At 39.1% G+C, this 13,360-nt stretch overlaps 1 protein-coding gene across 1 annotated transcript; it reads left to right on the top strand.

Moving 5' to 3' along the window:
- LOC142985387 (phospholipase A1 2-like) lies at positions 1–10,620 on the top strand. Its single transcript, XM_076133515.1, has 8 exons — positions 1–154; positions 1,285–1,456; positions 2,418–2,560; positions 5,113–5,214; positions 8,671–8,817; positions 9,284–9,476; positions 10,060–10,197; positions 10,555–10,620. The coding sequence occupies exons 1-8, from the start codon at positions 1–3 to the stop codon at positions 10,610–10,612; spliced, it is 1,107 nt and encodes a 368-aa protein (XP_075989630.1). The 3' UTR covers positions 10,613–10,620.
- Positions 10,621–13,360: the final 2,740 nt, after the last annotated feature.

Raw genomic sequence — 13,360 nt, 5'->3', positions numbered from 1 at the left:
ATGTGTGCTACCACCACAGAGGAAGGGAAGGAGGTCTTCGCACTCAGCCTTCGGCAACTGCTTCTGGCAGAGTGCGTCCCCCGCGAGGAGGGAAGGGGGAAGGGGGAAGATTGCAACTATCCGCGCGTCGCTAACAGCGAGGTGCGTACGCCGCGTAAGTGCGTGCGCAACTGTACGCTCACCGCCGAGAGAGACTGTCGGCGGGGTGCGGCTAGCGGCGGGGAGAAGGAAGGGGGGAGGGGGGATTAGATATTGTCGTATTGTTAACTAAGTGCCTTGAGTGAGAAACTAATCGCTCAAGACACCCAGCTGAACAATGCGAGAGTACAACGACCTAATACCACCTATCTAAATTAATTAATTAATATTATATTGTATAGTTGTATAGTAATAATATAATAGAAATCCCTAGCTAAGCTGTTCGGTGAGACAGAATCACCATTGCCAACTTCAACTACAATGAAACGAAACGAAACGAAAATATCCCCCCCCCCCCCCCATCTGATGGAATTCTGCTGCCAGTAGTCATTCAGCCGTGGAGAATCTTAATAGCGCGATCTAGAAATTTTGTAAACAATGCACAACGCCATCTATCGAGCTATGGGACAACATTGAATTTAGAACAACGCCATCTATGGAGCTAATTGTTAACTTTGAACGAATTTACTCTACTCAGTTCGCCAATTTTGGATAAGTTAGGTAACTTAATATGTGGAATATTGAAAGATATGTCTGTACATATTATATACGAGGTTATTAATATGTTCAAATGTTGATTATATCATCAAAGTAGACTGATGATGTATTTTAAGGATATGAGAAAAACGACTGACCAAATAATATGAAAAACATCATATTTAAAGAGAATAATAGAATCCAGTTCACCAAATAAAAAATAATTACTTTGCATACTTTCAAGAACTGTTCTAAAGAACTCTCAGGCATGCAAGATTGCATCACGATGTTCTCCTTCATCGTTGGAACAAGTGATCATTAATACACACATAACTTTGGATTGTGTTGTAAGTTCGAGCTCACTTGCGTGAGACGTACAGTCAGCTCCAAAAGTAGCTGATCATACTCAATCTTTCGAAACCCTATATACTGAAGTGTGCACATTATTCCACAACAAAATCAAGTAGAATGAGTCAGAATTAAACATTTCAATTAATGGCAAATGTTTTTTCCATGGAATAATGTGCACACTTCAGTATATAGGGTTTCAAAAGATTGAGTATGATCATATTTTATACCACTCATTTAAACCATTTTTTCTCCTCACAGCCTATCCTCATGATGCAGTCATCAGGAAACTGGACGATGGTCTTCGTTACCAGTATGTCCAGGATGGAGATGGAACCCCCCATCTGGTAGACCTTTGGGTGAAGACCAGCGACCTTCAAGCAGCTGCCAGATTTAACCCTGATAGACAGAATGTTTATCATTTATTCACCAGGTACAAAGATCTGACCTGTTTTTAAACATTTTTGGCTTACTCTTAGATGTAGTGTCCGATTGCCTCCGTGGTGCAGTGGTTAAGGTCACCACGCTTCCATTGTGTTGGAAAGTCATGGGTTCGATTCCCAGGCAGTCGCTCCATAGTCTATGTAAAATTCAGCTGCATCAAGTGAGACTGGAAGCAGACTCCAACGTAGTTGGAAGAAAGGCTAGAGTGATATATACTTTCAGTTATTACTGTCCACTAGGCAAGGGTCTCCTACCGTTATGAGGGAGGGGTTAGTCCACCACGCTGGCCAATCGCGGGTTGAGACTTTAAATACCTTCAAGAACTGTTCTAAAGAACTCTCAAGCATGCAAGGTTGCATCACGATGTTTTCCTTCATCGTTGGAACAAGTGATCATTATTTATAATACACACATAACTTTGAAAAGTCATTGGTGTGTTCGGATGTGAACCTGCAACCACTTGCATGGGAGGTACCGACTTATATAACTTGGACAGACAAAAATAAGACCTATGTCTAAACTAAGAAAGGCTAGACTGATATACAGTATGACTGGTGAGATACCTTCAATACTTATGGAGAGTACTCGGTACTCGATTCTCGTTAACTTGATACGAAGAAAATAGAAGCTTAATTTCTTTTGGAAATTTCTCTAAAAATAAGTGAAATTTGGATATTATACTCACGACAAGCTTTACTACTTTGTTGCTAAGCGACAAGCTGTCAAAAATGGACTCGCCCATGTATTCTGTGTTGATAGCGCAATGCGCGCGCGGTGTCCAATTATTCCGCAGTTAAATACTGGACTCTCGGTGTACTGTGTACGAAGTTTACTAAGAAGTTATTTAATATTTAGTTTTTATGTTATTTTATTTCATGATATATGTTCGCATACTATCACGTCCTCAAATATTGAAGGTATCTCACCAGTCATACTGTATATATTTTCAGACAAAACCCCACAGTGAGCCAGCCCATGGTGCTAGGAGGTAACGTGGTGGCTCGTAACTTCAACCCTAGCAGAAGAACCATAGTCCTCATCCATGGGTGGAGGAACTCGGTCACCTCTGAAGTTAACGCCGTTCTGGTCCCGGGTGAGTTATTATGATCTATGCCTGTGAATTTATTTGTCACTAGCTGACCCGCGCAACTTCGCTTGCGTCACATAAGTTTTTTACTGGTACTCTGCTCCTATTGGTCGTAGCGTGATGATATATAGCCTATAGTCTTCCTCGATAAATGGGCTATCTAATACTGAAAGAATTTTTCAAATCGGACCAGTAGTTCCTGAGATTAGCGCGTTCAAACAAACAAACAAACAAACAAACTCTTCAGCTTTATAATATTATAAGTAAATAAGTAATAAGTATAAGTATATAAGTATAGATGACTGGTAATTATTTTTCTGAAATTACTTAATACTTCCTAACGTTACTAAAATTTCCCTGAAATACATGAAAATACAAAATGATTTCTGACATTAGGTCTACTACCTACACATTTCCTGAAATAACTATACCTACAGTTTCTGATGTTACTAAACATTTCCAGAAAGTACGAAAAATTGCCAAACATCTTCTAAAATGATAAAATATGAAATGGTACAAATATTTACGAAATATTTTTATTATTTATTGTGAAAATTTTCCGCTCGCTAGAAAGTGCCGCTCGGAGCGGTCCGCCCCCACTACGCTACGACACTGAATAAAAGTCATTTTAACTTGAAAAATAATAAAATTTACATTTATTATTTTTCAATGTATATAATATTTCACAATTTTAATTTTTAATTCCCTTCCGTCCAAGAGACGGCCACGTGGTTAGTGTTTCTCGAATCACATCACTAGGAATGCATAATATAAGAAGAGTTCTTTCTAATAAACTCAGTGTGCCGTGTTTATGTAGTTGATGGTAAGTCTCTGGTATATACATAATATACATACATATATGCAGCTTCGTCTGCGCGTACGTCGTGACCACGCCCCTTCACTGTGATTGGAGGGCGAGCAAGACGTCCCGCCCCTCGTACCTACAGTCGTTGCACTCCGGGCGAGTCCATTTTCGTACCAAGGCAACATAGACAGTGGCGCGATCCTGCGTTCATTTGAACAAGAAATACAACAAAGAAAGAACTCTTCTTATATTATGCATTCCTAGTGATGTGATTCGAAAAACGCTAACCACGTGGTCGACGCAAGGAAATTAAAATTGTGAAATAATGATTTATTGTGTTTCAAGTTATAATGACTATTATTCAGTGGCGTAGCGTAGTGGGGGCGGACCGCTCCGAGCGGCACTTTCTAGCGAGCGGAAAATTTTCATAATAAATAATAAAATTAGTTCGTAAATATTTGTACCATTTCATATTTTATCATTTTAGAAGATGTTTGGCATTTTTTGATTATTTGGAAAATGTTTAGTAACATCAGAAAATGTACCTAGGTATAGTTATTTCAGGAAATGTGTGGGTAGTACTATTAATACTCTTTAAAATATAGCTTGATTAGAATGACAGATGTCAAACTGTTTTGACTAGGGTTGTAGAAGTATTGATCAAAATCGATTGCGACAAAATCGACTCTAAAATAATTATATTCGATTCAATTATTTTTGAATTTGCTTTTTACGAATTGTTGTTGTGAATCTTATTGTTTAAGCAAATTCGTATAGGACGACCAGCCCTACTTTTAATTCCCTTCCGTCCGAGAGACGGCCACGTGGTTAGCGTTTTTCGAATCACATCACTAGGAACGCATAATATAAGAAGAGTTCTTTCTAATAAACTCAGTGTGCCGTGTTTATGTAGTTGATGGTAAGTCTCTGGTATATACATAATAATATACATATATGCAGCTTCGTCTGCGCGTACGTCGTGACCACGCCCCTTCACTGTGATTGGAGGGCGAGCAAGACGTCCCGCCCCTCGTACCTACAGTCGTTGCACTCCGGGCGAGTCCATTTTCGTACCAAGGCAACATAGACAGTGGCACTATCTATGGCGCCGTTGTATTCCGGGCGAGTCCATTTTCGTACCAAGGCAACACAGACAGTGGCGCTATCCTGCGTTCATTTGAACAAGAAATACAACAAAGAAAGAACTCTTCTTAAATTATGCATTCCTAGTGATGTGATTCGAAAAACGCTAACCACGTGGTCGACGCAAGGAAATTAAAATCGTGAAATAATCGTAATTAATGATTTTATTGTGTTTCAAGTTATAATTAATGACTATTATTCAGTGGCGTAGCGTAGTGGGGGCGGACCGCTCCGAGCGGCGCTTTAGTGGGCAGCAAAATGTTATATTAAATAAAAAGAATATTTTGAAAATATTTAAACCATTTCATATTTTTATCACAACTACAAATTCAGACCGACTGATATTAGCACGGAATTTTTCATTTCTTATTTTGTGAAGAATTCGGGAAATTCCTTTTCTTTGAATGATATTTTGTAGCGACTAATAACGACGTCTATATGATAAATATACTGACATAAAATATATGAAGTTATGAAAGGCTTATAAAGTGTTTTGTTTCCTTCACTCCTTAGCGAAATGAAAGAGAGAAAATATATTATCTTAGCTTTTTAACTAAAATAGGTTTATAGTGTGTTTATGAATAAGAGACTAAGCTTCTTCTTTTTTCAGCATTCCTAGCTGCTGAAGACGTTAACGTCATCGTGGTGGACTGGAGTGCTGGTGCTGATATCTTATACTATCCGGCTGCGGTGACTAATACTACTCCTTCAGGTAAGACCTTACATCGGAAGACGATCTATAAAAAAATAAAAAATAATATAATAAAAAAATAACCCATTAATGTCCCACTGCTGGGCAAATGTCTCCTCCCGTAATGAGGGAGGGGTTAGGCCTTGAGTCCACCACGCTGGCCAAGTGCGGGTTGGCGACTTTGCATGCCCTCAATAAATGTTTTAAACAAATTTTAGGCATGCAAGGTTTCCTCACGATGTTTTCCTTCACCGTGGGAGCATATGATATAATTATTTTTAATACACATCTAAAAAAACAAGTAAAATAAACTGGTAAGGATGACTGCCTCCGTAGCGCAGTGGTTTAGGTCGCCACGCCGATACCCATGCGTCGGGAGGTCGTGGGTTCGATTCCCACACGGAGCAATTATTTGTGCGATCCACAATTGTTTCGGGTCTGGTTGTGCTTTGTGTCCGTTGTTTGTATGTTTTTAAAAGTCCCAGCGATACAAGAGCAATTCTTGTTGCAGGAGTTGTCTATGTGAAAAGAAATGTGTTAAGCCCACATTCCATCTAGATGACCGAGTGTGGCTGGGACATTGCAAACTTTAAAAAATGTATTGAGAACTCTTACGGATGAAGGTCATATTTGCTCATCGTTCATAATTTATTAGCCATCATTTTCATTTTTTGTCACTCAATACTGATTACTCATCACGCATCAGTCATCTGTCACATTCACCATTCATCATTTAGCGGTCATCGGTCCTCCATAGTTCGTCGTTCATCACATTATACATTGTTCATCATTCATCATTCATCATTCATCATTCATCATTCATCATTCATCATTCATCATTCATCATTCATCATACATCATTCATCATTCATCATTCATCATCCATCATTCATCATTCATCATTCATCGATCATCGTTCATCATTCATCGTTCATCATTGATCGGTCATCAGTCACCGTTCATCATTCATCGTTCATCATTGATCGGTCATCAGTCACCATTCATCATTCATCGTTCATCGTTCATCGTTCATCATTCATCGTTCATCATTGATCAGTCATCGTTCATCATTCATCGTTCATCATTGATCGGTCATCAGTCACCGTTCATCATTCATCATTCATCGTTCATCATTCATCATTCATCGATCCTCGTTCATCATTCATCAGTCATAATTCATCAGTCATCGTTCATCATTCATCATTCATCGATCCTCGTTCATCATTGATCGGTCATCAGTCATCGTTCATCGTTCATCATTCAACATTCGTCATTCATCGATCATCGATCATCATTGATCAGTCAACATTCATCAGTCATCATTCATCAGTCATAGTTCATCATTCATCGTTCATCATTGATCGGTCATCAGTCACCGTTCATCATTCATCGTTCATCATTGATCGGTCATCAGTCACCATTCATCATTCATCGTTCATCGTTCATCGTTCATCATTCATCGTTCATCATTGATCAGTCATCGTTCATCATTCATCGTTCATCATTGATCGGTCATCAGTCACCGTTCATCATTCATCATTCATCGTTCATCATTCATCATTCATCGATCCTCGTTCATCATTCATCAGTCATAATTCATCAGTCATCGTTCATCATTCATCATTCATCGATCCTCGTTCATCATTGATCGGTCATCAGTCATCGTTCATCGTTCATCATTCAACATTCGTCATTCATCGATCATCGATCATCATTGATCAGTCAACATTCATCAGTCATCATTCATCAGTCATAGTTCATCATTCATCGTTCATCATTGATCGGTCATCAGTCACCGTTCATCATTCATCGTTCATCATTGATCGGTCATCAGTCACCGTTCATCATTCATCCTTCATCATTCATCGTTCATCATTCATCATTTATCGATCCTCGTTCATCATTCATCAGTCAATATTCATCAGTCATCATTCATCAGTCATAGTTCATCAGTCATCGTTCATCATTCATCATTCATCGATCCTCGTTCATCATTGATCAGTCAACATTCATCAGTCATCATTCATCAGTCATAGTTCATCATTCATCGTTCATCATTCATCAGTCATCGTTCATCATTCATCGTTCATCAGTCATCGTTCATCAGTCATCGTTCATCATTCATCGTTCATCATTCATCAGTCATCGTTCATCATTCATCGTTCATCATTCATCGTTCATCATTCATCAGTCATCGTTCATCATTCATCGTTCATCAGTCATCGTTCATCATTCATCGTTCATCATTCATCAGTCATCGTTCATCATTCATCGTTCATCATTCATCGTTCATCATTCATCAGTCATCGTTCATCATTCATCGTTCATCAGTCATCGTTCATCAGTCATCGTTCATCATTCATCGTTCATCATTCAACAGTCAGCGTTCATCATTCATCGTTCATCATTCATCATTCATCGTTCATCGTTCATCATTCATCATTCATCAGTCATCGTTCATCATTCATCGTTCATCAGTCATCGTTCATCAGTCATCGTTCATCATTCATCGTTCATCATTCTTCAGTCATCGTTCATCATTCATCGTTCATCAGTCATCGTTCATCATTCATCGTTCATCAGTCATCGTTCATCATTCATCGTTCATCATTCATCGTTCATCATTCATCATTCATCAGTCATCGTTCATCATTCATCGTTCATCAGTCATCGTTCATCAGTCATCGTTCATCATTCATCGTTCATCATTCAACAGTCAGCGTTCATCATTCATCGTTCATCATTCATCATTCATCGTTCATCATTCATCATTCATCAGTCATCGTTCATCATTCATCGTTCATCAGTCATCGTTCATCAGTCATCGTTCATCATTCATCGTTCATCATTCTTCAGTCATCGTTCATCATTCATCGTTCATCAGTCATCGTTCATCATTCATCGTTCATCAGTCATCGTTCATCATTCATCGTTCATCATTCATCGTTCATCAGTCATCGTTCATCAGTCATCGTTCATCATTCATCGTTCATCATTCATCGGCCCTCGTTCATCATTCATCATTCATCGATCCTCGTTCATCATTGATCGGTCATCAGTCATCGTTCATCGTTCATCATTCATCGTTCATCGTTCATCATTCATCATTCATCATTCATCGATCCTCGTTCATCATTGATCGGTCATCAGTCATCGTTCATCAGTCATCGTTCATCGTTCATCGTTCATCATTCATCATTCATCATTCATCATTCATCATTCATCATTCATCATTCATCATTCATTATTCATCATTAATCGTTCATCATTCATCATTCATCAGTCATCAGTCATCAGTCATCAGTCATCAGTCATCGTTCATCATTCATAATTCATCGTTCATCATTCATCGATCATCGTTCATCACGAAACAAACACAGATTATCTTTAATGTTTTAACCACTTTATCTATCAAATACACTAACTCACAGTTATCTATAAGCCGGGTAACAGTATTAACCGTCATTTTCTTTTCAGGTCAATCAGTAGCCCGGTTCATAACCTGGTTAAACTCAGTAACCGGGGCTCAGCTGGGTAGGTATCATTTCGTCGGCCACAGCTTGGGAGGTCACCAGGCTGGTATAGCAGGCAGGAACTTGGGAGGAAGAGTGGCTTATATTACTGGTGAGTGAAATTACTGCCTCTGTGGCGCAGTCGGTAGTGCGTGTCTGCAGCGCAAAGGTCTCGGGTTCGAATCCCGGGCCAAGCCTAATTAACGTGGTCGTCTTGCTGCAATGACCGTAGCGCCGCGTGTGGCGGGATCGAATCCCACCCGGGACACATATTTTTATGATGAGCACGAGTATCTGTTCTGAGCCTGGTTGTAAATGTATCTATGTATTTAGAAGTATGTTTATCAGTTATTTGGTTACAGTACAAGCTCTACTTAGTTTGCAATCAGATAACCGTGTGTGAGTTGCCCAATGATATAAATAAAAATAAATAAATTTTACCCATTAATGTCCCACTGCTGGGCAAGGGTCTCCTCCCGTAATGAGGGAGGGGTTAGGCCTTGAGTCCACCACGCTGGCCAAGTGCGGGTTGAGGACTGTCCAATGATATTTTATAGTTATTTCTTTCTTTCTAACAGCTCTAGACCCTGCCTTTCCTGGCTGGATAACCAACAACAACAGATTCAGCGCAAACGACGGTGTCTACACAGAAGTGATTCACACCAACGCCGGGGCTCTGGGTTTTCTCGCTAATTTGGGAGATGTGGACTTCTATCCCAACGGTGGGATAAACATGCCTGGATGTAGTACGCAGGAGTGTGATCATTCTAGGTAAATAAGACGTGATTGACTTTTAAACCAATGTAATTTTTTTTTTCCTAAAAATTACCGACTTTGCCCTGTGCCTGGCCGAGGAAAAGGCGTTATGTTATATGTATGTATAGGTTAAATGCGTGTTCGCGTTAATTCCGGTATTCTATTATACATTAAACATGCAACGCGAGAGTTTAAAAGTTATGTATGTACATATGTATGTAGACCCGATAAAAAAGTTGAAATTCCACACCCTTGGTCGCATTTTCAAGTCCTGTGATCACCAATGACACAATTTCGCTACGTTTTATTTAATTTCGTGATCTTTCCAGCCCTATGTTTATCAGTTATCTGGTTACAGTACAAGCTCTGCTTAGTTTGGAATCAAATGATCGTGTGTGAGTTGCCCAATAAAATAAGTAAATAAAAAAATTATAATCACATTTTTTCTTTGTTAAACATACGAGTACGGTTATTGCATATAAATATTAACACATAGTACACTTTTTTAATTCGGGAAATCTTTTCACGTTTAGAAAGTCCCTCGCAGAAGTTAGTTATGAATAAAATAGGATCAAAATAATCTTATTTTTCTTTCTAGGGCTTATTACTACATGGCCGAGTCAGTCAGATCGGGCGGCTTCACCGGCACTCGGTGCGCGTCATACATCACAGCTATGGCTGGCAACTGCCACCTGTGGGGCACATTGAGAATGGGCGGAATTTGGCCTAAAACCGGGTAAGTACATGTTGGATGACATGTTCGATGATAAGTTGGACAGCAAGTTGGATGACTTGTTGGAAGGTGTATAATTTGCTGCATGATAAGTTAGGTGGACTGTTGGATTACCGACTTGTTTTCAAATTGTGTTGGACTAAATGCTGGATGGTTTGTTAGACAGCTTATTGTCCAATTAGTGAGATGACTTGTTGGTTAACGTGTTGATAACATGTTTGATGATGCATTGTTCGACATAATATTATTTGAAAATAAGCGTAACTTAATCTTTTGCGTAATCAATGATTTTTAAAGTCTTGAAAAATAAGAATTAATTGTAGAATATTGTGATTGGTAAAGTATTTTATTTAATTTCAGTTCCACGGGCATCTTCCATCTCGAGACAAATGATGCTCCTCCATTCTCACTTGGTTGAATTAACATTAAATAAAATGTTCCAAGTACTATAAACTATTAGTTTTATTTACCTTTTCTCAAAGCCAAAATTGTCAAGGAAGTTTGACATTCATCAAAGTTGATTATCAGATAGCCGGCCGATTGTAGAACTCATAAATCTATACCAATATTAAAAAGCTGTACAGTTTGTTTGTTTGAACGCGCTAATCTCAAGAACTACAGGTCTGATTTGAAATATTCTTTCAGTGTTAGATAGCCTATTTATCGAGGAAGGCTATAAGCTATATATCATCACACTACAATTAATAGCAGCACAGTAGGTACCAGTAAAAATGTTACAAAAACAGTTCAAAATTTTGACCCGTTCTCTCTTATGTGATGCAAGCGAAGTTGCGCGGGTCAGCTTCTATATAACATGTTTTTGTATTAAAAAAGACAACTCCTGCACGAATTGCTCTTGTGGCGCGGGGACTTTAACAAACGGATACATAGTAGGTACCATTTTTTACGCGACACAAAGAGTTTAGAAGTGGTAATTTCTTTAAAAATGAAACATGCAACGCCATCTAGGGAGCTATGAGACAACATTTCAGCTTAGTACAACGCCATCTACTAACCACTACATGACAACGTTTAGCCCCGGTCTTACCACTTCTGAACAAATGAAAGCTACCAATCAAATAAAAACTACTAAAATTTACATGAAATTTGATGCGCTTAAAGTATGAAGCTTAGATTAACACACAGAATACATTTTAATACAAATAAATATAATAATACATATAATAAATTTAACCCAATAATGTCCCAGCGTTGGGCAAGGGTCTCCTCCCGTAATGAGGAAGGAATTTTGTCCTTGAGTCCACTACGTTGGCCAAGTGCAGGTTGGGGACTTTGCAGACCATCAAAAACTGTTATAAAGAACTCTCAGGCATGCAAAGTTACATCACGATGATTTCCTTCACCGTTGGAATAAGTGATAATTATTTCTAATACACACATAACTTTGAAAAGTCACTAGTATGTTACCTCGGGTTCGAAGCGACCACTTGCTTTGGTCGTTCTCTCTATCGTATGGTTAGTGGTCAACCTAGTGTTTAAGTTGTTCAAGCCGCCCGAAAGGCCTTTGACATGGCTTAACGACTGCTATCATAGTAGATAACAACTGGGACCGACTGTTTACGTGCCCTCCGAAGCACGGAGACGCTCAGTTCATACAGAGCAGTGGTTCCCAACCAGTGGTCCACGGACCACCGGTGGTTCGTGGAAGTCAAAATATGGTCAACGAATGATTATAAATTTTAAATTTTCAGGACAGTTATATTACACTTTATTTTTTATATACTTACATAGTGGTCGTCCCTGCTAACAAGACTAATATAAAAATGGTACGGGACCAAGAAAAGGTTGGGAACCCCTGATATAGAGTGACCGCGCCAACGGTTGCTTAACCCACAGATCGTTTACCGACCGGTGAGCGCAACTGGCTATAGGCCCCTAAAATTAAATGGTATTATTGTCACAACGACCGACGTTGGACTTTCAAAAATACACTGAAATAATAATTGTCTTAAATGTAACTACTTACAAACTAACTACCTTACATTCTAACTACAGTAACCCTACATTGACATTAATCTATCAGTGATAGTTGAATGCACGTGGCACTTCAAGCGTCCGTAGCGTGTGACTGAACAGCCGGCCGTCAGCGGTAGTCATTCCGCCGCGGAGAATCTTAATAGCGCGATCTAGAAAATTACAAAAACAGCGCAACGCCATCTATCGAGGTATGTGACAACATTGAATTTAGAATAATGCCATCTAGCGGGCTAAGTGTCAATGTTACACTTACTTGCTTATTAAGGCCCAGCGCAGACAGACCGGAATAATCCTCGCGCGGTCTCGAGCATTTACTTTACGGCTCGCGGATGCTCGAGCATGCTCGCGACTGCTCGAGCCTGCGCGAGGAAAACTTTCTAGGTTACCATTCTTCATTAAACAGGCCAGTTTTCGTGAAAATTCGTCAACGATGGTAGACTGGGCCATGATTATAATTGCTCTTTTGACTGAAGAAGAATAAAAATGACGTTCTCTCTCTTTAAACTCAGTAACAACATTGAAATTTTTCGTACGATGCTCGCGCGTCCTCGAGTATGCGCGGGGATACCCGCGCATCCTCGAGGACGCGCGAGCATTTTTTGTCAGGTTCAAGCAATTATGCACTTTATTTTAATTAATTTAAAGTTGATTTTCAAGTGCGTTAAAAAAATCCTCTCCGCTGCGCTCCTCTTGGTCTGCGCTGACCCTAAGTTCTTTACTTTTTATAAACTCACGCCTTTTTCTATGTTGGTAGGCAGAGAGCGCCAAGGTTACAAACTCCCCTTGCTTTATTCACATACATACAATAATAATATATTGTTAACAGGACTGCCGGTTTTGTTAATACATAATTGAGAATGTTGCTTATTTATTTATTCAAACTTTTTATACAAAGTTGTACTAGGGCAGACTAAAAGCCAAATGCATTTTTGGCCGGTCTACCTTGGGTCGAAGCCGAGATTAATGAAGAAGGATTTTAAAAAAATAAGGGTAGGAAATTACTTTGAGGAATAGGTTTGCATTTCAAATAAATCTATACTAATATTATAAAACTGAAGAGTTTGTTTGTTTGTTTGTTTGAACGCGCTAATCTCGGGAACTACTGGTCCAATTTGAAAAATTCTTTCAGTGTTAGATATCCCATTTATTGAGAAAGGCTATAGGCTAT

Source organism: Anticarsia gemmatalis, chromosome 30, assembly GCF_050436995.1.
Source record: "Anticarsia gemmatalis isolate Benzon Research Colony breed Stoneville strain chromosome 30, ilAntGemm2 primary, whole genome shotgun sequence".
Taxonomy (NCBI): domain Eukaryota; kingdom Metazoa; phylum Arthropoda; class Insecta; order Lepidoptera; family Erebidae; genus Anticarsia; species Anticarsia gemmatalis.
Note: the sequence above shows the minus strand (reverse complement) of the source record. Positions and strands in the feature narration are given on the sequence as shown.

Coding starts and splice junctions, on each gene's coding strand:
- LOC142985387 (XM_076133515.1), top strand. CDS start 1: ATGTGTGCTACCACCACAGAGGAAGGGAAGGAGGTCTTCGCACTCAGC. Junction 1,457..2,417: donor GTTTATCATTTATTCACCAG/GTACAAAGATCT, acceptor ATATATTTTCAG/ACAAAACCCCACAGTGAGCC. Junction 10,198..10,554: donor GGAATTTGGCCTAAAACCGG/GTAAGTACATGT, acceptor ATTTAATTTCAG/TTCCACGGGCATCTTCCATC.